This window comes from Heteronotia binoei, chromosome 5 (assembly GCF_032191835.1).
Source record: "Heteronotia binoei isolate CCM8104 ecotype False Entrance Well chromosome 5, APGP_CSIRO_Hbin_v1, whole genome shotgun sequence".
Lineage (NCBI taxonomy): Eukaryota > Metazoa > Chordata > Lepidosauria > Squamata > Gekkonidae > Heteronotia > Heteronotia binoei.
In genome coordinates, this window is record NC_083227.1 from 145,375,935 (window position 1) to 145,401,206 (window position 25,272).

At 44.5% G+C, this 25,272-nt stretch overlaps 1 protein-coding gene across 3 annotated transcripts in view; it reads right to left on the bottom strand.

Moving 5' to 3' along the window:
- The window catches only part of PPP2R2B (protein phosphatase 2 regulatory subunit Bbeta), a 417,322-nt gene that overhangs the window by 108,941 nt on the left and 283,109 nt on the right, over positions 1–25,272 (bottom strand). For all 3 annotated transcript variants that reach the window (XM_060240555.1, XM_060240556.1, XM_060240557.1), the window contains 2 exons: positions 10,953–11,118; positions 5,910–6,022 (listed from right to left, as the gene is read on the bottom strand). In XM_060240555.1, coding sequence (XP_060096538.1) covers positions 5,910–6,022; positions 10,953–11,118 — 279 coding nt within the window. The remainder of the gene's footprint in view (positions 1–5,909; positions 6,023–10,952; positions 11,119–25,272) is intronic.

The following is a 25,272-nucleotide window of genomic DNA, read 5'->3' on the forward strand; positions in this document are numbered from 1 at the left end:
CACCTCAGGGTGCCTTGATGCTACCAGCAATTTCCTCCCAGGAATCACTGTTCCCAATCTCCAGGTGACAGCTGGAGATCACTCAGAATTACTCTCCAGATGACAGACCTGGAGGTGGGGGACAGAGTGAATGCCTTCACTTGGGTGAGTGGGAAGACAGCAAGGCTGGGGGGCATTAACTCAGAGGCCTTTAGTAGTTGTTGGAGAATTCCCAAGTTGTCACTACAGACCTCTGAGGGAGGCCTTTCCTCCTGGGGAACAACTGTTGCCAATCTCCAGGTGAGGGCTGGAGATAACTCAGAATTACAACTGTTCTCCAGATGGAAGAGATCAGCTCCTCTTGAGGTGGGAGGGGGGGAGTGAATGCCTTCACTTGGGTGGGTGGGTGGGAAGACAGCAAGGGTGGGGAGGCACTAACCCAGAGGCCTTTAGTGATACCTTTCCAGGTTGGTGGGAAATTCCTGGAGATTCCGTGGTGGAGTTTGAGGAAGGCATACAATTTAGTGCTTCAGAGTGAGGTCTGCCAGATACAGGTTCTTGCTGTGGAAGCTGACTGGGTGACTTTGGACCAGTCATGGGCTTCCAGCCTAACCTGCCTCACAAGGTTGTTGTTCAGATCAAAGGGGGAGAGGACAATGATGTAAGCTACTTTGGCCCCCCACACACACAGACAGTGAAGAAAGACTGTTCTTTTCCGATGTAGAGGCCATAGGGAGGGGGGTAGTAGTCATAGTTGTAGTGGTAGTAGTAGTTTATTTATATTCTGCCCATTCCCCTATAGGGGTTCAGAGCAGAGTACATCATAAATAATAAAATCACAATAAAATCACAACAACATCATAACAAAAACCAATTACAATATTCAGTACAACAGGATGGTTCAGGCGGTACAGCATATCATCACAGTGGGATAGTACAGTAGGGGAGGCTAAGAATGTTGAACAAAATCAGGCCCAAGAATGTTGAACAAACTGCTTAAAACAGCCTTGCCTCAAAGAGTCACATCTCCCACTCTTCTCTGTGTCCTCTCTGCCTCAGAAAGGACTGCTGCTGCATTGCAGCCTCACAAAAGGTGCTGTGGCCACCACCAGCAACAGACCTCTGGCACCCTATCAATGGCCCACACAGATGGCCTGCCAATACAGGCAGCCTCCGAAGGCCACCAAAATAGCCAGGGAGCTGTCGCACCTTTCCCGTCACTCCCTGTCTCCCTCCTCTCCTCAGCCTCATCCCAGGATGATTGGCTGAGGAGATATAGTTGACAACTCCAGGTTGGGAAATGCCTGGAGATTGAAGGGGTGGAATTTGGAGAGAGTTGGGTGTGAGGAAGAGTGGGGCCTCAGACAGGTACAAGCCCACCCTCCAAACCAGCCATTTCCTCATGGGGAGCCACTGTTGCCAATCTTCAGGTGAAGGCTGGCGATCCCTCAGAATTACAACTGCTTTCCAGATGGCAGAGATCAGTTCCCCTTGAGGTGGTGGTGGGGGAGTGAATGCCTTCACTTGGATGGGTGGGAACATAGCAAGGATGGGGGGGAATCACTCACCCAGAGGCCTTTAGTGATACCTTTCTAGGTTGCTGAGAAATTTCCAAGGTATCACTTCAGGCCTGTGAAGGAGAAGCCTTTCCTCCTGGGGAACCACTGTTGCCAATCTCCTGTTGAGGGCTGGAGACCACTCAGGGCTGGATGTCATTCAGAATTACTGCTGCTTTCCAGATGACAGAGATCAACTCTCCTTGAGGTGGTGGTGGGGGGAATGAATGCCTTCACTTGGGTGGGTGGGAAGACAGCAAGGATGGAAGTCACTCCCCCAGAGGCCTTTAGTGACACTTTCCAGGTTGGTGGGAAATTCCTGGAGATTCTGTGGTGAACTCTGAGGAGAACATACAAGTTAGAGCTTAAGTGTGGAGTCTGCCAGACCCAGGTAAGGGCTGGAGGTCATTCAGAATTACAACTGGTCTCCAGATGACCTCGGAGGGAGAGGAACCACTGGTGCCAATCTCCGGGTGAAGGCTGGAGAGCACTCAGAATTACAACTGCCCTCTAGATGGCAGAGATCTTCTCTCCTTGAGGTAATGCCTTCACTTGGGTGGGTGGGAAGACAGCAAAAGTAGGTGGGGCACTCGCCCATAGCATCCTTCTAGAGTCTGCAGGACCGGATCTAGGGGGAGGCAGAGGGGAGGGGAGTGTGGAGTCCATTGTATACTATGGGACCATAAGAGAGAATGGCCCATAAGGGGGCATCATTTTTTAATTTTGCACCTCCTCAAAAAACATGTAGATCCATTGTAGTTTTCTTCACAACAGGCCTTACTCCTTGCCATAAATAAGTACACTGGGTCTATTAGCAGGTTTCCAAATAAGAGAACTTTAGAAAGCACACCGCTTAAACACTATCAGTATTTTATTTAAAGCTTGTCTCTCCATTTTTATTTGTAGGCTTTTGCGATTTAAAGAATCTACAGGAGAAGCCAGAGTGGAGAACTGGATATTCTTCAGTCCAGAAGGCAGTTGCCTCAGAACCTCCTCCCTAGGGTTGCCAGGTCTAATTCCAGAAATATCTGGGGACTTTGGAGGTGGAGCCAGGAGACATTGAGAGTGGAGCCAGGAGCAAGGTTGCAACAAGCATAATTGAATTCCAGAGGAAGTTCTGGCTATCACATTTAAAGGGACTGCACACCTTCTAAATGCCTTCCCTCCACTGGAAATAATGAAGGATAGGCACCTTCTTTTGGGACTCATAGAATTGGACCCCCTGGTCCAATCTTTTTGAAATGTGGAGGGTATTTTGAGGAAAGGCATCGGATGTTGTGCTGCAAATTCGGTGCCTCTATATCAATAAACTGCCCCCTCAGAGCCCAAGATACCTGCAGATCAATTCTCCATTATACCCTATGGGAATGGTTCTCCATAGGGAATAACAGGGTGCCCAGCAGACATTTCCCTCCCGCCTCCCACTTTCTGATGACCCTGAAGTGGGGGGAGGGCCTCTAAACTGGGGGATCCCCTGCCCCCACCTGGGGATTGGCAACCTTACTCCTTCCACCACACCCCCTGCTACCACAGGCTGCCTCTAGCATTGCCAAAAGGCCCCAAGTAAAATATCCTGTCCCTTAACTAAAGACTTGTGTATAGAAATGGGCACCTGAAGCTTTTCATGGCACAGAGGTAAAAGACATCACCTGATAAGTTATATTCCATTGAGCCTCTGTTAAAGGGGCAGAACACCTTTCCTGTGAACAGTTTGCAATCCTAGTTGTCTCTGACGAGAAGACTAGACAATGGTCTGGACCTGCTAAGATAGGCATATGACTTTCTAATTTACAACTATGCAAATTAGTGAAAGATATCAGAATCACAATCTGTTTTGTACTGTCATAATAATAATGCAATTCTTGATTTATTTAACTTAATTAACATGGGTTCTTAAAGTGGTTTACAAAAAATTTAAAATGAAAAACAACAATATTTAAAAGCAGGAAAATTAAAAACTGTAACTGCAAATGAAAAGCTGTCACCAAATGGTCTGCACATATAAGTGAAAAAGAGTGTGCATCTTCTTTCACAGCTAACAACCGTCTCTTAAACAGATTATGAAAGTTATTTAGGATGAATCCAGCACAGATTGCTACTTGGGGGGGGGGGGCATCTGAAGGACTGGATGTGAGTAGTTACTTCTGTCTAGCTCTGGTTCCAACAGGCAACTCTATCATATGGAAATCTCCACTCAGATCCGGACAAAATAAAGATACCACTTTGCACCCACGACCTTGCCTTTCACACACTAAACCCAGGTTTCTCTAATGTGCCAAGGCACACAGGAATGCAATCTTTGAATAAAGCCTTTTGATATTGCTTTTAAAAGAAAAATACAAAGATAATGATAGTGGATGGCCCAGCTCTGTATGAGTACAGCAGCCTTTTGGTCGAGACATTCAGGATCTCTGAGAAATTATTTTAATAGGCTCTTTGAATGACAGTGCGAAAATGCAGGGTTTTAAATGCCATATGTATCATGACAGAAAGCAAATACATAGTAAAGGAAAAATGTTTTCTCAGAATAATGTGCCTACCAGCAAGCAGGAACAATGCAATATGGAAGCCATTTGTTTCTCACTGAGAATTAATTAGCTGTCTGGTGTTATTAAATGCCCTTGCTGGCCTGGTAGGCAATGAAACCATAAACTATAAAAGTAAACCAGATTAATCATTACACTGCAAATAAAAATATTCATAATTAATACTGTGCAATCATATTAAATATATTCTAGGCTGATGACTAATATGAAACCAGGCATTATGTATAATAGGAAATAACAGGACCAAAACAGGAAACATGTATCACAAAAGGTGTAAAAAAATGTATTGTTTCAAAACCAAATTGCACTTTCATGTTTAAAAATGGTTCTACCAGTGGTCATTAGAAAAAATGTGGAGGTTTTTCAATGTAGACACCAACTTCTGTGTGAGCATGAAGAGTCAAAACCATTACGGGAAGATTTCTGCTAACATAAGAGATTTTGGTCAGTAGAGTATGACCTCGCCGTCCCTCTCCTACTGAAAGACAAAATGCTCACAGGAAGAGAATTGGGGGGGGGGGGGGGTCAGAGGTCTTCAGTGGAAAGGGGTTATTAGCAAAAACTGCCCCTCCCCTTCCATTTGTGGAAAACTCCAGTGGAACCAAGCCTATAACAAGAAACATGCCCAAACAAAATGCATTTTTGAGTATGTATGTATGTGTGTGTATGTCCCGATACCACTTTAACCAAAGTGATCCTTCCAGGTTGGTTAAATAAAACAATGTCCACTTTTTGCAACTGAACAAAACACAACACACCTGAGTATGGTTCGGTAAACTGTTGCTGTATTTTGAATAACACAACAAACCACCACGAAGTATATCAAGAACTCTGAAAAAAAGAGCCTCTAGGGACACAGAAACTTGTACAGTTGTTAGCAAAGGCATGAGCAAAGAAGCACCCTCTGTTTTGTTTGAAGTGTGACTTGGAAAGTTCTTCAGGCGAGTCTCTTTCTCCCTGTGCAGCAGGATGGCAGAAAACATATTTTCACACAACATCACATGTACGTGTTGATACACAGATATAATATCCATAACGGGAAATATGAGTGTGTGAAATCAGACCGCCATCACATGTAGGAAAGCAATAAAGGTTCACATGTTTATTTAGTGTCAGACACAGTTTATTTATCTATTTATTTTTTGCATTTATATTCCACCCTCCCCTCCGAAGCAGGCTCAGGGCGGCTAACAACATCATTAAATCTCCACAATAAAACAATAAAACCATAAAGCAATAAAAACAATTACAGTAAGATCAATTAAAATTAACAGTTACACTTTAAATATTGAACAGATTTTAAAAACAGTTTTGGTGCTAAGTTCCATACCATGATGTTAAGAGGCTCTGTACTTTAGTTGAAGGCCATTCGAAAAAGTGTTGTTTTACAAGCCTTGCGGAATTGGGCAAGGTCCCGCAAGGCTCTAACATCAGTGGTAGCAATACTTCCCTTATTCCTTATTAGCCATCTAGAAATAAGTCCCTCAGCTAGAAAGCAAGACCAGAGCTCCAAATCCAAGACATAGCCAGCAACTGTAAGCCCTATTATGCTTGCTACACTCACTAGAATTGAAAGGTTATTTTGGAGGACTGCAAATACAGACACCTTAAGCAATGTCCCCTCATATTCCTCATCTCAATATCATCAAACAGTATTTTATAACTATGTTTAATTAACATGGTGTTCACTCTATATTTCAGGCAGGGCTCCTGTATTCTGTGCAGACCTACAAAGCGATGATCCTGTTCTATCAAAAATTATGTTTTAAACCTGCATTTTTTTTGCAAGAAATAAAAGAAACCACCAAGAAAATCATATCTGCCCTACCCGCAGTGTTGTAATTGTAGAGGGGTCTCGGAGTCGTCCATCTTCGTCTTTGAGGTTATAGCCCTCTGGTCGTTTATCTCTTTCACTAACTTTCCATAGTTTTACAGTTTTATCTGGAAGAGAAGGGAAATGGATTCTGAGACAAATGTATAGCTATTGGAGCAAGGAGGTTTCTGTTACTAGTCCCCCCAAAATTCTCTCCTTAGATAGAGCTTAGTGGTGGTATATAAACTGAACTTCTACCTGGACACCTTCAGATACTCATTAAAGTCCAAAGCAGACTTGAGTCCTGACACATTAAAGTTAATTATTGTAATATTTCAAACTCTTCAGAGATGTTGGAAGTCTTAACAGAAGAACTTTATTTTTCTTATAAAATACAATGCCATTTTTCTTCTCTTTTTCCTTTTACAAATCTGTTTTCCACTATTCAAATAAAAAAAGAACACAGAGGAATGGTCTTTGTAAAAGTACGAAAAAATAAAAATAATTTATCTCAGTCTTCTGTAGAACCACATGCCAATGATACCCACCATTTAGCAAAAAAGAAAACTCAACATGCAGGATTCTTCAGTCTATCTAGCGTATTGCCAAATATTTTAACATGTTTTCAAATGGTGAACTACCAAACTGCCCACAAAAATCTGCTGGTTGTAATCTGGACTCTAAAACTGAGCGACCTGCATATTATATACGTCAAGCTCAATGAATATTACTCTGGTCCAGAATAAAGGAGTAGTTAAGACAAGAAAACCAACATACACAATATCCCATAAGAGACATTCAGAGTTACATGAAATCTAACTGCTTTAGCTAAACTTTGATTGCGACAGATTACATTGCAAGAGCAAGGGGTGGGAAAGGGTGACCAAAAAAGAAGTCCAATCATGCCCATAATTTACTCAAAAGCCAGTTTCAACTCCTCCTCATAGTGACAGGAATAAAAGCTGACGTTTTATCATTGACAGTGAATCCACTCTAAATTCCACAATTGCCAGCTTGCCTGGCAGGTGGATATTTCCATTGGCTTCATCATTTTGCTGTCGTCTCATTTATCGCTTGCCGTGAAGTCCTTTAGGTAAAAGAGCCTGAGGAACATGTGGCTTTTATTCTGAATAATGGTGTTTTCTTTTCCGCCTCCTGGCAGGTATTCTATCAGCAGTTTGTCATTGCTCTCACCAACCATTAAAGACAATCTTATTCATCTTCATTCCCCCACCCCCACCCCACTTTATGTGTGGATTCCAGTCAACTTTTGTTAATCTTGTTTGCATTTGCTCATTTTGATGTAAGGGTCCTTCAACATATTATATTGTTTCGGGGAATTACATAAGAGCATTCTGGGAGATGCAGTGTGGAGGGGAGGGGGAATCTATCATTTTATAGAGTTTTTCTAGTATATAAAAACACCATCCTGAATAAAAAGATAATATTCCAGCTAATCAAAAAACTATTTAAAAACTCAATTAACAGAACATAAGACTACATAATTAATCTTCATTGCATTTCAATGAGTCTTCCCCCTAAATGAGCTTAATAAGTCTCAGAATTTTATTACAATGATCAATAGGGTAAATTCTGTAACACAAAGTAAGTTGACTATGAAAGATAATTAGACTTCTCCTTTTTCCCCTGTAGTAATTAAGTCACATCCATCTTAAGGCCTCATTCATCCAAGTAACATCACCGGATCCGCCTGATATTTATCGGAACATAACATAAAGCATACGCTTAGTACAGCAGAAAACGGAAACAAATTAGGTTGACATCTGTCCACCACCCGCCACCTATAATACAGGGGTGCTGTTCCCTACTATCATCCCTCTATCACCCAGAACAAATTTGGACTGGATATGTAACTTTCATACATTTGAAACTCAAAGACATACCTCTTCAATCGAATTGTTATAATACTACAATGGGTTGATTTTCTACTAAGAAAAGAATATGAAAAATTCAGTTGATCCCGCCCCCCTCCTGCTTAGGATCAGGGCTTTTTTTTTTTTTCTGCCGGAGGCTCGAGCAGGCCAGGGCTCCAGCTGGCCCAACCCAACATGTGGCAGCCATGTGCTCCTAGGCCAGGTGGTGTGGCCTAATATGCAAATAAGCTCCTGCTAGGCTTTTTCTACAAACAAACAAAAAAGCACCGCTTAGGATCTTGGTTGATCAGTTTTTGTTAGGTCTGGGAGGAATTTTTTTCCAGGCTATCAGCCCAGAACAGGCCACGGATCAGCTGTCAGTAAGAGGAGACAGTACTGAACTAGATGAACCAATTGTCTGACTCTGTTTAAAGCAACTTTATACGTTCATATATCACGGAGGCAAGCTTATTTGCATATCTCTCACTCTCACACACTCCATAACAGGGGCATGCAAATTTGAGTTTGATTCTTAAATTTGTTTGTAAATTATAAGTACCTCTGCTTTTGGTCTCCACTATTTTCTGACATGGTCACATCTGCTACAGGACTTCCTGAAGCCATTTCCTTGCAAATCTTCAATTCTTAACAGTAACAATGATACCCTTCTTAGTTCAAATTAAGAATTCAGCAAATTTCTCAGAGAAATGTGTTCAGCAGTCAAACCTACCTTGTTCAACGCTCACGGTCAGACTGGGAATCAATCAGTGATGTTTGTATTCCACTGATCAACTTGAACACCTACTGAACAAGTTTGCAGCTGCCTGCTGGTCTGAAGTTTACTTACGGCTGACTGGGGGATCAGCTGCAGTCATGTTCTGATCCACCACCACCTCAGCAACATAGCTACACAGTAAATTGCAAAAAAGAGAGGAGAAAAAGCTCACTTCTCCAGCTCTGGGTTGGGAAATACCTGGAGATTTTGGCAACTCTACTTCCCTTCAACCTAGGCAGGGACAAATAAATTCTTTTGGGTTTCCTCTTACAAAATGGAAAGGAGAGAAAGCTTGGTTATCTTCTTTTCTCTGCAGCCGAAGCCAACAGTGTAGGATGAAAAGAAGTTAAGGCAAGTCAGCTGGGTTTCTGAGCAGCCTTGCCCCTACTTTTTCTGCATAACAGCAAGTCTGGGAGTCAGCAAAGTTTTCAGAATGGGAGTTCAGTTAAATAAAAATTATTTGGGTTTTTTTGTTTTTTAAAGAACGAGAATTCAGAAGGACTTGATTTTCAGCTGATTAGCTAGGAGGCAGCTACTGATTCCTCCCCCCTAAAAAAAAAAAATCTCTTGTTTATAGACCAAAATTTCCTCAACAGGAGATCCTATTCATCTGGGAGTCAGGTTCTAATGGCTGCAAGTAGATTGTTCCTGTGAATACACACAAACAGGCTGTGAACAGTCAAAAAGCCTGGCGATTAATTGGCTGCCTGATTACCACTCGTGAATGGAAGTGAGCCAAATTGGCAGGTGTTCAAATATACCTAGTTCAACTGTAATGCCGAAATTGTGCTTTGAAATTACATGAATAAACCTTGGGGATTGTTCCTCCATCTTAGCAAACACACTATAATTCAGAGTAATTCTTGCTGGGTGGGGATATTTATGCTGATTTTTAAAAAAATCTTAGTGGTTCTACAAGAATTTCACAATAACTTCGGAAAAATAAGGGGGGAAATGAAAAAGCCTTTGCTACAATTGGTCTTAAATCTAGTCTATTTCAACCCCTGACAGTTCTGACTTTGCAGCTTATACAAATTTTGCCATGTACTATTTGCGTTATGTATCATGAACACTTTAAAAACCTTTCAATTTAAACTCGAAATTTAAACTTCTCTCTTCTAAGATCAGACAATTGAATATGTTTCTGGCATGATATATAATTCAATACTTTAAAAGTATGAATAAGCATTGTATGGGATTACTGCAAAATTGTATGCTATTTTTTAAACTGTCAAGAATGTTATGGAGTGGTAGTCTTTGTAGTGAAGCTTCTTTAGCATACTAATCATCACTGACAATAACATCTGTTTTCAACTTACATGCTTGAATAAAAATAAGTGCAGATTCAAAAAAGCACAGGATTGAGAAAAAGAAAAACAGATACAAAAGGATGTCTTAATTTTAGTCCCCGCCCCCGACAGTCTGGACTGTTTACAGAAAGAAAAATGGTAAGAATTGCTCCTTGGCAAAGTTTAGTTATTCATTTATTTCTGCTTGTGATTGTCTATGTCCTCAGATATTTATATTATTCACAGTACCACAGGATCATTTGCTGCCCTCTATAATTAGACAAATGTTAGAAGCACAGAAAGGAGCACACTAATGATTGTAAGGAAAATGCTCAACTAATATCCCTTCACTGTGTTCTTTTCCTGCTCATAGGACGATTGCTGCCTTACAGTCAGTCCAAATATACACTATAGTAAGATGGTATAGTGACCATATAGAAGGATGAATTTGGGGGAAAGAAAGTAAAATTTTGGTAACATAAAAGTTGTTGGAAGCTTTCAGGCAGGAGAGTACTGGTATAGCACACTGGAGCTTGAAGTAATGTAAGAGCTGCCTTCAGCCTCCATCTGTTCTAGGTAATTCTACCTCTACATAGTACAACAGGCCCACATCAAGCATTCAGCCTTCAAGGTACCTCCCCCCACCCTCAAATATGCTATTCTTTAATTCTCTGGATTTCTTTCCTCCATAAATGGTAGGCAGTGATATAAATCTGTGCGTCAAAAGATGCACACCGTGAGTATGGATTAAATTTTACAACACATTATAGAGGAAAAGAAGGACAACTCAAAATGGGCTGCCATTTTGCATGGCAGCCCCGTGTTTCTTATGCTCTTAAATTCTTCTCTGAAATAACCAGTCACACAGAAGATGTAGTATAAAGGGCTACTGACATTTAAAAATTTATTTCAGCTCCTGTCACTGTCATTTTGCACACCTTATCTGTACAACATGGTCTTACTCGCTTCATGTGCTTTTTCTTCATTTGTATAGATGATACAGGAACACACTTACCTGTCCTGAAAAGGGATTACAACTGTAAAATTACTTCCAGCCACCATAGCATTCTAGGATATTTGGCTGGAAATCAAAGAATTACCTGTTGTTATCACAACATACCATTTGTGGAGAGAAGGAAGTAAGCTGCATTTTGCTGGGGGAGCCATCGTATTTTATTGATCTTCTCCTCTATCTCTAAGCTCTTCAGGTAATCGAACTCAGGTTCATGGCTCTGGAATGTGCTGTAAACATTATATTCTCCCCTGCGATGGGGCTGATTTTTGCTCTGTGGGAGTGGGAAAGAAACAATAAAGGATTCTTTTAAGAGCCAGAGCAAGCAAATTTTCAATTGATTCTTTTGTTCTCAGAGGATTGTTATAAAGACGGGGAAGTGTCTGATTATGGTGACACATAACAGTTTAGATATCAAAGCAGACACAAGAGATCTCTCCTGCACAATGCATCCTCCTCATGTGTCAGTTTCTCTGCATGCTGGTGATAGGATGCAGAAACATCACTTTTGTTCCATTTTGTTTCGGGAATGAATTAAGGCCTCCCTATTGTTTATTTCGAAGACAAATTGGCAGGACTAGATAATGCCTCAAATCGAGGGACACATTTTTGCTTGCCTCACACATTGGATTAGCTCTCCACAGGCTAATAAAAGGTGAACAGGTTTTGCCTGAAGACTTACAAATGTTTATCATAAGTGAAATAAGCAACAATGTGTGGATGGAAAATCTTCCACAAGACTCAAAGCTGCCTTTGTCCTAAAAGAATTCAAGTCCCTACTCAGCCATGAGTCACCTTGAAACCACCGCTCTCTGTTGATCTAACCCAACTCAGAGGGCTGCTGTGAGAAGTCGGATAACTATGTATGTCACACTGAGTTCCTTGGAGAAAGGGCATGGAATTGCTTTATTCTGCTCTGGTTAGATCCTGATTCAGGGGAGGCAGCCTCAGAGCGAGACAGAGCAGCCGCACTGCCCCTTTTGCCCACCCGGGACCTGGGTGGACAAAAGAGGCAGCGTGGCCTCACTCTGAAGCTACCTAGTGGAGAGGCAGCAGAAGCAGCCCCAGTCTCCGCCCCATAGGGGGCAGGGATGGGGTGCAGGTGGGAGGGCAGCCTGAAGTGGCAAAACCCCGCAGCAACCCCTCCCCCCCAGTCCATGGAAAAATTGTCTTCCACAAAACCAGTCCCTGGTGCCAAAAAGGTTGGAAGCCACCGTTCTACAATTTGATTCTAGCCAAAAAGCTCAGTCTGCATATCATACTTTCATAATTATTCAGCTACTTACTATCAAAGGGCTTGATCTGGGTGAGATTAAGCTTTATAAGGGTGAGGAAAAGATAAAGGAGAAGGCTAGAATTGCAATAGAAAAAGGCTTGGGATGAGTCCAATAAGCCATGGGCAAAAGATCATGTTAAAGTGTATTCTATGATAGTGATGGCAGTAAAGAAACAAAACAAAAAACCCCTTTCTACCACCACTGTATCTGTATAGTGTTCAGGGTAGTCGGAGGCCTGTTGGGATCTGGTCTGCAAGAGGAGGCAGACTGCTTGGCGACCCATTGTGACACTTTGGCTCAACGTTCATTCAGATTTGGACTCTAGTGACAGGGGCAGATGGTGCCAGGGTGCCAATCTGTCCCATCATTTGGATACTTTTACAATTATCTTTCAAGGTCATACTTTGGGGCACCCCACCTTCTGAGATTAGGCAAGTGACAACCACAGTGAAGGCCTCCTTGATCAAAGCATCAAGAATTGTGGCACTTTCTCCCCAGAGAGATTTGTCGATCCCCTTTTGCTATCTTCCACCACTGAATGAAGACTTTTTGTTTTCTTTGGCTTCCCCTCGGTGATGTCTCCTTCCTGCCCAATTTTTTTGAAATTTGTATGTATTTTAGCTCTGGTTTTAATCACTTTAATGATGTTTGTGGGTTTTAATTGTTTTAAGATGTGTTTGTAATTATGTATGCTTTAATTTGTTAACCACCTTGGTAGCCTCACCAGGGCAGAAAGGCGAGATATATATTTTGGTAAATGATAAATAAATAACGTTCTGTTGACTTCAATTAGGAGAAGTTAATACACTGAAAACATTTTAATTGAAACTGTTGAGATTAACTTTGCCGGGATCATCCCTGCTATGTTACAGCATAGATACAAGTAAAGATTTGTTGTTGTTGTTCAGTCGCACAGTCGAGTCTGACTCTTTGTGACCCCATGGACCAAGTCACACCAGGCCCTCCTGTCTTCCACCATCCTCTGAAGTCTGCTCAAATTTGTGTTAGTTACATCAGTAACGCTGTCCAGCCATCTCATCTTTTACCATCCCCTTCTTCTTTTGCCTTCTATCTTTCCCAGCATCAGGATCTTCTCCAGTGACTGCTCCCTTCTCATTTGGTGGCCAAAGTATTTGAGCTTCAGTTTCAGCATCTGGCCTTCCAGGGAACAGTCAGGGTTGATTTCCCTTAGGACTGACTGATTTCATCTTCTTGCAGTCCAACAGACTCTCAAGATTCTTCTCCAGCACCACAGCTCAAAAGCATCTCTTCTTTTTTATGGTCGAACTCTCATGGCCATACATTACTACTGGGAATACCATCGCTTTGACTATATGGACTTTTGTTGGCAGGTTGATGTCTCTGCTTTTTATTATACTGTCCAGGTTCGCCATAGCTGTCCTCCCAAGGAGCAAACGTCTTTTAATTTCATGGCTACAGTCACCATCTGCAGTGATCTTGGATCCCAGAAAAGTGAAGTCTGTCACTACTTCCATGTCTTCCCCTTCTATTTGCCAAGGAGTGATCGAGGCGGATGCCATGATCTTAGTTTTTTTGATGCTGAGTTTCAAGCCTACTTTTGTGCTCTTCTCTTTCACCCTCAACAAGAGTTTCTTTAGGTCCTCTTCACTTTCTGCCATTAGAGTGGTATCATCTGCATATCTGAGGTTGTTGATGTTTTTCCCGGCAATCTTAATTCTGGTTTGTGCTTCATCTAGGCCAGGATTCCGCATGATGTACTCTGCATATAAATTAAATAAGCAGGATGACAATATACATCCTTGTCAAACTCCTTTTCCTATTCTAAACCCATCAGTTGTTCCATATCCTGTTCTGACAGTTGCTTCTTGACCCTTGTACAGGTTTCTCAGGAGACATATGAGGTGGGCTGGTACTCCCATCTCTTTAAGGACTTGCCACAGTTTGTGATTGTGTGTGATCCACCCAACCAAAGGTTTTAGCATAGTCAATGAAGCAGAAATAGATGTTTTTCTGGTACTCCTGTGCTTTCTCCATAATCCAGCAAATGTTGGCAATTTGATCTCGAGTTCCTCTACCTCTCCAAAGCAGAGGTCTGGATTTACCCTGATCCCCCTTTTGTGGGACCACGGAGGAGGGGTAAGAGGCAAGGCAGCCTTTTGCTGGTGGAGAGGGGCGGGGCCAGGCCAAGCACAGGAAGCAGGGTCTCGCCCTAACTTGATGCGGGCCCTATAGGATGTCTTTGGGGTAGGGTCAGAGGGCAGGGGGCAGCCACCAGCTACTTAGGATGCAGCACTGCCTCTTCCTGCCTTCTTTGACCATTGAATTGCTTAGATACACATGCACGCATGCTGCTCCAGTCCCAGGCCAAGCATGTGGCTTTGTTGCTCAGGAGCACAGCTGGCACAGATGAGAGGTCAGGAGAAGGACGCAATGAGGGAAGGGACAGAGCTGACGAGTGGAGCAAGCTTGCTGGAAAAAACTTACAGAAATGGTCATTACTTCACCTGTGCAAGGGTACTCCAGGATGGTAACAAACAACACCCCCCCCCCACAGCCTCCTGGGCCCTCTAGCAGCTCTGCTTATGTCGTGGCCAGATCTGTAACCCCAGCTGAGCAAGGAAAAGGGTGGGGGAGGAGATCATTCCAGGAGTTAAATTTGCCTCGATGAGTCAGATTTCTTACACCGCTGCTGCTGAGTGGCTTGCGGCTCATATGACTAGGGTTGCCAATCCCCAGGTGGAAGCAGGGGTTCCCCCTGTTTGGAAGCCCTCCCTCCACTTCAGGGTCACCAAAAGCGGGAGGGAGAGGAAAACGTTGGCCGGGCACTCCATTTTTCCCTAGAAAAACCCGAATCCCATAGGGTATAATGGGATAATTGATCCATGGGTATGTGGGGCTTGAGGGCTGTTTTTTGAGGTAGAGGCACCAGATTTTCAGCATAGCATCCAGTACCTCTCCTCAGAAGACCCTCCAAGTTTCAAAACAATTGGATCAGGGGGTCCAATTCTGTGAGCCCCCAAAGAAGGTGCCCCTATCCTTAATTGTTTCCAAAAGGAGGGTGCTGTCCCTTTAAATGTGACGGCCAGAACTCCCTCTGGAGTTCAATTATGCTTGTCACAACGCAGTGGGGTTCAAATCAGTATACAGCACCTTTGCATAGTGTTCAAGGGTGGATCACTGGGGCTGCAGCTAGGCTTCAGGGATCCGATTCAGGATGTGGCAGTTCATTTTCTGGACAAAGCAGTTTGATCCGATTCAGTATAAGGCAGCTTCATGCTGTGGCCTTGCTCTCCATTCTGGGGGAAACGATGGGTTCTATGGGTTTCCTGGTTCAGGCATAGGACGGCAGGTCAATTTGGTAAGGTGGCATCTCAATAACTCATTCAGCTTTGGCATCTTAGTGGCATTTCTATAACTCTAATTCAGCTTTAATTCGGCTTTGTACTTGGTCCTCTATATCAGGTGAGGGAGCGACCACTTAAATATTGTCTTTTCTGAGTTCAGAGCGACATGCCGCTAAGAAGGTCTACATGCCGGCCAAGAGCCACCTCCACCACATCTGCACCTGCTTGAGCTTTGAGGAAGGCAGCACCTGTGGTTGGTTCTGCCCCCATGGACACACCTGTATCCAAGAAGGTGGGAAGAATGCGGAGCTGGGCACAGGGCTGGGACTGCAAACTCCCTCCAGGGCATCTCCCAGGTGCAAGAATTTCTTATACTCCCGCCCCCCCACACTTCAGGATCTTCCAGAATTGGTATTGCACAGATACACATTTGCCAATCTCCAGTTGGTGGCTGGGGATTGCCCAGAACTTTGTATAAACCTGAGAGAGGCATAAACAGTCTCCAGGAGCTGACTGGAGATGTCTCAGAATTAGTTTTATGCACATTTATAGGCCCCTAGCCACTGGGTGAAGAGCCCCGTGGCGCAGAGTGGTAAAGCTGCAGTACTGCAGCTGGAGCCCTCTGCTCACAAACGGAGTTCGATCCCAGCGGAAGCTGGGTTCAGGTAGCCAGCTCCAGGTTGACTCCGCCTTTCATCCTTCCGAGGTCGGTAAAATGAGTACCCAGCTTGCTGGGGGAAAAGTGTAGATGACTGGGGAAGGCAATGGCAAACCACCCCGTAAAAAAGTCTGCCGTGAAAACGTTGTGAAAGCAATGTCACCCCAGGGTCAGAAATGACTGGTGCTTGCAGAGGGGACTACCTTTACCTTTAACCACTGGGTGACAGGCTCCAGCACTACTGGTGGGTACAGGCGGCTAATGAAGACAGTTTTGGGATTCACAGTTAGGAATAGCTAGATAGTGGAGGTTAGTCAGATAGATGGAAGAGGGGGTAGTTAGGTAGGTAGTTAGTTAGACTGGGATAGATAGGTGTTTAAACAGGGTAGGCAGATGGAGGGGCAGAATATATATCCTCGACAAGACGGCCTGACCAATCTCAGCAGACCTTGCGGGCATAGTACACTTAGGTCAGGGTAGGATTTTGATGGGAAGTTCAAGGTGGCAACGCAGTGGCAAGCCACCCCCATTCACCTCGTCAGCCTTTCAGTTGCACCAATGTTAACATACAGCATTGGTTTCACATCTAAATTGTGTAAGATCTAGGATGTGTCCAGTGAAAGGCAGTCCTCATTTAATTATCTTGTGCCTCTAAAGGCAATTGGATGAAAAGACAGAATGCAGCATGGTACACTTAATTTGGATTATCCAAATTCTGCCAAAACTGAGGCCAAGTCTTGCATAGATGTCTGGTTTTCTCTACATGCAACAGAAAGATGGAGTGGCAGCAACCTGAATCCAATATTTGATACCTTTGCTTTAAGAGTCAATCAAAATCCAAAGCCTTTTGAAAGGATGCATGATTATAACGTTAATAGTAGCATTAACAAGATGTGGAGAGGAGGGCTGGCTAGGCACCAGAAAGTCTATTTTCAGTGTGAATTACCCTGGTGAGACAAATGCCTCCCCACAAAGAATGGCAGCTCAACCACAGAGCACCTGCTAGTCGTGGGGTGCATAGTTCAAGCACTGAGCATGCTGATGTGGCTAGATGGGGGGTGGAGCTCACACTCACAAAAGCCAGTGGGGCAGTAGCGGTTAAGGGCATGGACTGTTATCTGGGAGAACTGGGCTGGATTCCCCACTCCTCCACTTGCAGCTGCTGGAATGGCCTTGGGGCAGCCATAGCTTTCCCAGAGTGTGGTCCTTGAAAGGGCAGCTTCTGTGAGTGCTCTTTTAGTCTCACCTACCTCACAGGGTGTCTGTTGTGGGGGAGGGAGATAAAGGAGATTGTGAGCCTCTCTGAGATCTCAAAATTAATGGCTATAGGTCAACTGCTTGGGGAGAAGGAGAGGAGCAAGAGGAGGAGAGGGGAGGCATCTGATCACCTCAGCAATACACAAAGGTATAAAAAAATGTACTTCACACAAAGTAAGTCAGGTGACTTTGGTGCATGGCGAATCATTGTCAGTTGGCCGAGGCATTAAGGGAATGTGGGATTTCTTCACATCAGGCCAGTGGTCCTATCACCACAAGAAGCCACACTGGTTTCATGGGAATTTCAACCAGGGCCATTGTCTGTGGCATTAGGTACATGCAATCAAACACATCACATGGGCTCTCATTTTCCTTCACTGGCCCAGTGGAGAGCATATGGGGTATGCACCACTTAAACAGGGTATGGCCAAGCATCCACCTTCCTTACCACGCCTGTCTTATACAACCATCGGCCAAGCCATCACTTGGATTGAGAAACTCTTAGATTGGGACATGCCACTATTATTTATTTATTTGGTCCACATTTATTTGGTTTACAATGACTGGGTGACAGCATGAAGATAATAGTTGAGTGTAGTAGGGAGTGTGGCAGCAGGTCCATGGGGGACGGTATTGGCAGCTGGCCATCATCCAAGTATTGACAGCAGCATCAAAGATACTGCATTTCACCTTCAGGAGGCAAGGTTACATAGCCCGCCAACGGTGGCCAACCTTTTACCTTGCCAAGTTCCCAGGGTGCTCCACTGGATTTGTGGCCAGGGCCGGAAGCCTGGGTCCTTCAGCACCTGGAACACCAAAGGGAGCAATGCCTGGCTCCTAGAACCATAGTAATAATATATATATGTTTATATAATAATAATAATAATAATAATAATAATAATAATAATAATAATAATAATAATAATAATAATAATAATAATAATAATAATAATAATAATGTCCATGGGTAGTGTTATATTCATGTATGTGCATGTAGTATAGGTTGGCCCTTCATCTCCTTTCTTCTTCTAAGTATTGAACCTGAATTCCCACCTACATCAGATCTCTATTTCAGTTAGTTTCTATGCTGAGAACTGTTTATACTCTATTTTTGAAAACCCAAAGTTTGTACAAAGAAGAGTAGCATTGTGTTAAAAACAAACTGTGAGAAACAGTGCAACGTACACAGATGTGATTACTTGGCTCAACGCATATATGCATTTTTGTTAGCATTTGGAATATTTTCTGGCAAAGAACACGGTTATGGCAGAATGGGAGGTGTGAGTAAATAAAGCATGTCCACTTTCATGTTTTTTCCTACTTGTCACACAGTGGGCATTGATATGAATGTCACAGATGCCTCATTTCACCTCCCGGGGGGGAGGCATTCAGTACAATTTACTGAGGAGCTCTGTAACACTACATTCTTCGAGGCCAAGTATGTGGTGTGCATGAGTTTGGACTTTAGGGCAACTAGAGTGGCAGCACTGTGAAATGGCTGCCATTTGTTAACGTGACCATCAGTGGTTAACATGACCTTCAGTTCCAGGAATGTGGCGTAAACTAGGGTGCACCGGCGGGCACAACTTTGCACCCTGGCCTGCTTAAAAGCCTCATCTGGATGTGGGGGGCAACATTGCCAGGCTGCTTGGGTTGCTGCTTGTTAACAGGGAGGCAGTGCTGTGGGGTTGCAGGCACAGTCTTGTGCACCAGCAGCCATCTTTAACACAGCCAGAGACTCTTCACCGGACCTATTCAGTTTAGGATGGCAGCACACGGAGTGGCATGGAGCATGGTAAACTGAACCTGAGTGGCCTATGGATGCAGTTAGGCCTTTGGCCAGGTTGCACTGGGCGGCTGATTGTTTACAATGCCTGTTCAATCCCAGAGAAGCAGCATAAGGAGCATGGAGTTGCGGGCACACTCTTGTGCACAGATTGTGGATTATTTAATCTATTTGCAATGTCTATTCAGTTCCAGGGAGGCAGCATAAGGAACATGGAGTTGCGGGCACACTCTTGTGCACAAAATGCTGGCAATTTAGTCTATTTACAATGTCTATTCAATTCCACAGAGACAGTGTAAGGAGCATGGAGTTGCATGCACACACTTGTGCATAGACTGCTGACAATTTAGTCTATTTTCAATGTCTATTCAATTCTGGGGAGGCAGCGTACAGAGTGGTGGCACATTCCACAGGCCACGGACTATTAACTATGCTTTATTCAGTCCCAGGGAGACAACAAGGATGGGCGATGACACAAAGACCTATGGGTTCATATGCACTGCATTATGCACACAATGGGCCTACGCTGCCTTATATAAGTAGCTTGCGTGATTTCAGCCAGGTGGTGCCAAGCAGGATTCAGCATGATGAAGGATGGCGTGCGCCCTTCAAATATAGGGCCATGAAGATGTCATTGAGATGACCAGATGTACATTGATCTGCAAATGGCTTTAGATGTGTAACAGTGAATTATTCCATTTCAGGGGAACAGCTGATACCTAACATCAATTCATTCATTTCCAGGGGGCTGGCAGGAGTCCATTTGGATCTGTGGGCACAACATGGCAAGGCTGTGTGGCATAGTGCTGCACACTGGTCAAGCATCTATGCAGACTTAGTTGGAAGTCAACTGACATAGGGAGGCATGAAATGGGATGCCCCTAGTTCTGCCATTTAATGTTGACTCAGAGGTTTGCAAGACTTATCTTAGGTGGCATTGGGTTCCTGCGGTGTACTGCTGCTCTTTACAGTTGACTCCATCAGTTTAAGGGGTCAAGGCCGGTCAGTTTAGATTGGCAGACACAGCATTGTCTGACTTCTAGTAGGTCATATCTGGTTCTGGTCATGTTATTTTGACTCTTTACCATTGACTCCTTTACCATTAACACCTTTAGTTTCAAGGGAAATGGCACCAGTCAGTCTGAATTTGCAAACACAAGTCTGGCTAGGGATGGGACGCTTGCCTGAAGGACAAAGTGGGAGTCACTTGATGAGGTGAGTGAGAGGTGAAGTGGAGGGACCTCTCCCTCAGTCTGTGGTCTCATTTGGTCACCCATGGTCCCCCTCCCCAACATGCTGTTGATGCAACTTAGTGAGAAATACTTGAGGCCTACTCTGGCTGAGGACTGGTACACAGGCACGTTGAAGACATTGGGGGAGATACCTCTGGTGGTGATGATCTTCTGGTTTGAATGGGCTGCAGCGCCAAAGTTGGCAAGGGGCACGCCCTGTGGATAAGATGGAATTGACATTGGGGGAGATACTTCTGGCGGTGATGATCTTCTGGTTGAACTGGCTGCAGTGCCAAAGTTGGCAAGGGGCACGCCCTGTGGATAAGATGGAATTGGCAAAGTGGAAGGCAACCAAGAGGTTGCAGAAGATCATGAATGCTATTGGAGGGTCGCTGGATTCAGCACCATGACATTTCAACATGGCTAAAAGTCCTGCTTTGTTCTGAGGCAGTTCATTTGTTATATGGATATCTGGCTACACAGAATTGAGGATTCCCTATGCCCTTGGCTACAGCTGTAGGAGCATTGGCGGGAGCCGGCTGAGGCTCGGATCTTGTGGCGGTATCAGCATGGGGCTGGATCCATTCGCTGGAAAATCGGTGTGTGTGCCCACTTCCAGAGTATGGGGATCCTCTTAAAGGATCTTGGCGTGAGGGGCAACTGAGGTGCCCAGCCCAGGAGCATGGAAACCGGGGGATTACCCTCACACTCAGGTGGCAGGGGAAACCATCCCTGGGCTTCTGTCCTAGTGGAATCCCTAACCTGCCATCCCAAGATCACCAGCAGAGCATCGACTGGCAGGCGGGTCAGTCGATGAGTGGGATCCTTACCCCATGCTGTGCCAAGGCTTACTACAGCAGTAACCAATAAAAGTTGTGGCCAATTTGATTCCACTTTTTCTGAAAATGGTGTGGTTGTGTGTCATTTCAGTTGAAACTGTAAACTAAACTAGAATGTGTTAGTAGGGAGGAATTTTGCCTGGGGTGCCTGCCTTGGCCCCTCCCCTTGATGCTGGAGCCACAAACCCAGCTTGAATTTCTGGTAGTTCCTGATCTACATACTGCTGAAGTCTAGTTCGTAGGATCTTCAACATGACCTTGCTGGCATGTGAAATGAGCGCAGTGTTGCGATAGTTTGAACATTCCTTGGCATTACCCTTCTTTGGGATTGGAATATAAGCTGACCTTTTCCAATCCTGTGGCCACTGTTGCGTTTTCCAAATTTGCTGACATAATGTGTGCATCACAGCATCATCTTTTAGAACTTTGAATAGCTTAACTGGGATATCATCATCTCTTTGTTGTTAGTAATGCTTTCTAAGGCCCATTTGGCTTCACACTCCAGGATGTCTGGCTCAAGATCAGCGATATCACTGTCATGGTTGTCAAGGACATTGAGATACCTTCTTGTGTAATTCTTCTGTGTATTCTTGCCACCTCTTCCTAATCTCATCTGCTTCTGTTAGGTCCCTACCGTTTTGTCCTTTATCATGGCCACCTTTGCACAAAACGTTCCCTTGATTTCTCCAATTTTCTTGAAGAGATCTCTTGTCCTTCCCATTCTATTATTTTCCTCTATTGTTTTTCATTGTTCCTTCAGGAAGGCCTCCTTATCACTTCGTGCTGTTCTCTGGAAATTTGCATTCAGTTGGATGAATCTTTCGTTTTCACCTTTGCCTTTCGCTTTCCTTCTTTCCTCAGCTATTTGTAAAACCTCATTAGACAGCCACTTTGCTTTCTTGCATTTCTTTTTCTTTAGGATGGTGCTGATTGCTTCTTTCTGTACAATGTCATGAACCTCTGCCCATAATTCTTCAGGCACTATATCAACTCTAGTTCCTTAAACCTAAACTTCACCTCCACTGCATATTCATAAAGGATGTGACCAAGATCAAACCTGAATGGCCTAATGGCTTCCCCAGTTTTCTTCAGTTTAAGCCTGAATTTTGCAATGAGTAGCTCATGATCTGAGCCGCAGTCAGCTCCAGGTCTTCGTTTTGCTGTCTGTAAGGAGCTTTTCCACCTGTGACTGCAGAGTATATAATCAATCTGATTTTTATGTTGCCCATCATGTGACGTCCATGTGTAGAGTTGCCTTTTAGGTTGTTGGACGAGGGTGTTTGCTATGACCAGCTTGTTCTTTTGACAAAACTCTATTAGCCTTTGCCTGGCTTCATTTTGTTTCCAAGGCCAAACCCGTAAATTGTTCCGGTTCTGGTTTGACTTCCTACTTTGGCATTCTAGTCCCCTATGATGAGGACATCTTTTTTTTGGTGTTAATTCTTGAAGGTGTTGTATATCTTCATAGAACTGGTCCACTTCAGCCTCTTCTGCACCAGTGGCTGGGGCATAGACTTGGATTACTGTGATATTGAATGGTTTGCCTTGGATATGACTGAGATCATTCTGTCATTTTTGAGATTGTATCCCATTACTGCCTTCCTCACTCTCTTGTTAACAATAAAGGCCACACCATTTCTTCTACACAGTATTTCTTGCCCACAATAATAGATGTAGTGATCCTCTGAGTTAAATTCACCCATTCCTGTCCATTTTAGTTCACTGATTCCCAAGATGTTGATGTTCAGTCTTGCCATCTCTTGTTTGACTACATTCAGCTCACCTTGATTTATAGATCTTACATTCCACGTTCCAATGCAGTATTGTTATTTGCAACATCTGACTTTCTTTCACTATCAGACACATCTACAGCTGAGCGTCCTTTCGGCTTTGGCCCAGCCGCTTCACTCTTTCTGTTGTTACTTGCACTTGCCCTCTGCTCTTCCCCAGTAACATATTGGGCACCTTCTGACCTGAGAGACTTATCATCCAGCGCCATATCTTTTAGCCTTTTGTTACTGTCCATGGGGTTTTCTTGGCAAGGATACTGGAGTGGGTTGACATTTCCTTCTCCAGTGGATTGCATTTTGTCTGGGTTCTCAGTTGCGGCCTCTCCATCTTGGGTGGCCCTGCATGGCATAGCCCAAAGCCTCATTGAACTGCACAAGCCCTCTCGCCATGTCAAGGCAGCAATCCATGAGAGAGCAAGTATAGATCAGAGTACCATAAATATGTCATGGATCTCTGATCTTGTGGTTAACAAATTAAAACATACAGAAGGGAGGGATCACTGAGGGAAAGCCGAAGAAAAGAAAAAAAAGTCTTCATTCACTGGTGGAAGCAGCGGCGTCACTAGGGCGGGGCCAATGGGGCCATTGGCCCTCCCCCCAGAGCTCCCTCCCTCCTGCGGGCTCTCCCCGCCCTTCTATTAAGGAGGCGGCCAGTGGGAAGGCGGCTCGGACGGCCCGGCTCGGTCTCAGCCTGTTCCATTGGCTGCCCGCTTCCCAGAGCGGCGCGCCATGTGGCACGGGTTGGGGGAGACCCGGGCTGCCCGGCCTGCTTTAGCTTCGCGGGTGCCGCTTCTGGCCCAGTGGCGGCAGCTGCGATCGGCTCAATCAAGGCTGGCCAGCGATGGGGTCTCCCGTTGGGGAGCCTCCTCCTGCTGATCTGTACAGGGACACGTGGGTGCGCTACCTGGGTGAGTCGGTGCCCCCTGGGTGCAGGGCGGGGGGGTGACTTGAATCAGTTACACCCCAGGGTACTTGGCCCCAGGGTGCAACCCACCCTAGTGACGCCACTGGGTGGAAGATAGCAAAAGGGGATAGACAAATCTCTCTGGGGAGAAAGTTAGCTATAACATAGAACCATTTGAACTTTTCTTGAGTTACAAATAGGGAAATAATTGTTGTGCTTCATTGGTATTTCTTCCACAGTAATCAATTATTAAACATAACTCAATAAGTGATTTAGTTAAGTGAACAGTACCAGTACTATAGGGGCAGTTCACATATAGCCTAGGTGTGTAGGCAGGGCTTTTTTTTTTAGCAGAAACACACAGGAATGCAGTTCCAGCTAGCCTGGCATCAGGGGGTATGGCCTAATATGCAACTGAGTTCCTGCTGGGCTTTTTCTACAAAAAAGCCCTGTATGAAACAATGGCGATGGCAGGGGGTGTGGCTTAATATGCAAATGAGTTCATGTTGGGTTTTTCCCCACACTCCCCCCCCCATGTAGTTTATATATACAATTGATCACAGGAGCAAACTTCAGGCTACTGTATCTAAAACATTTAGGGGGTCTTATCCAGAGCCTATGTTCCAACAGTCCCATTCTTCTTTTCCCATAACTGATTAATTATATGGCAGCATCTGCATACATGGGCCCTAACTCATGTTAAAAGCTTACATCTGATGTGACAGGGCTCATGAACACGTGAACTGTGCATCCACAGGAACAAGCCAGTCCTAAGTGCTTCAACTATCAATCAATGCTGGTGCTAGGGTGCCAGTACAAGGCCGGTGCCCCAGGCACAGTGCCCCCCGCTGCACCGCTCCTCCCCCCGCCCCCGGTGAGGGTGAGCACAGCTGGCAGCAGTGCAGCTCCTGTTTTGCACAGTGCACACAGCTGCTCAACCACAATAACTCCACCTCCCATGTCACGTCTGTGCTTCCAGAAGCATAGATGTGGCACAGGATGCAGAGCTACGGCAGCCGGGCAACAACATGCGCTGTGCGAAGCAGGAGCTGCACAACCACCAGCAGAGCTTGTATATTTCCCTCACCAGGGAAGAGGGTGGGCAGGTGGGCAGAAACCATCACCCTCCCCCCCAGGCTGTGCTTCAGACAGCCGCCTAAGGCTGCCCAATGGATGCGCCGGCCCTGCTACCAATATGACATTTCTTTCTTTCTTTCTTTCTTTCTTTCTTTCTTTCTTTCTTTCTTTCTTTCTTTCTTTCTTTCTTTCTTTCTTTCTTTCTTTCTTTCTTTCTTTCTTTCTTTCTTTCTTTCTTTCTTTCTTTCTTTCTCACATACCAGCAAGTCTAAGAAAGAGGTA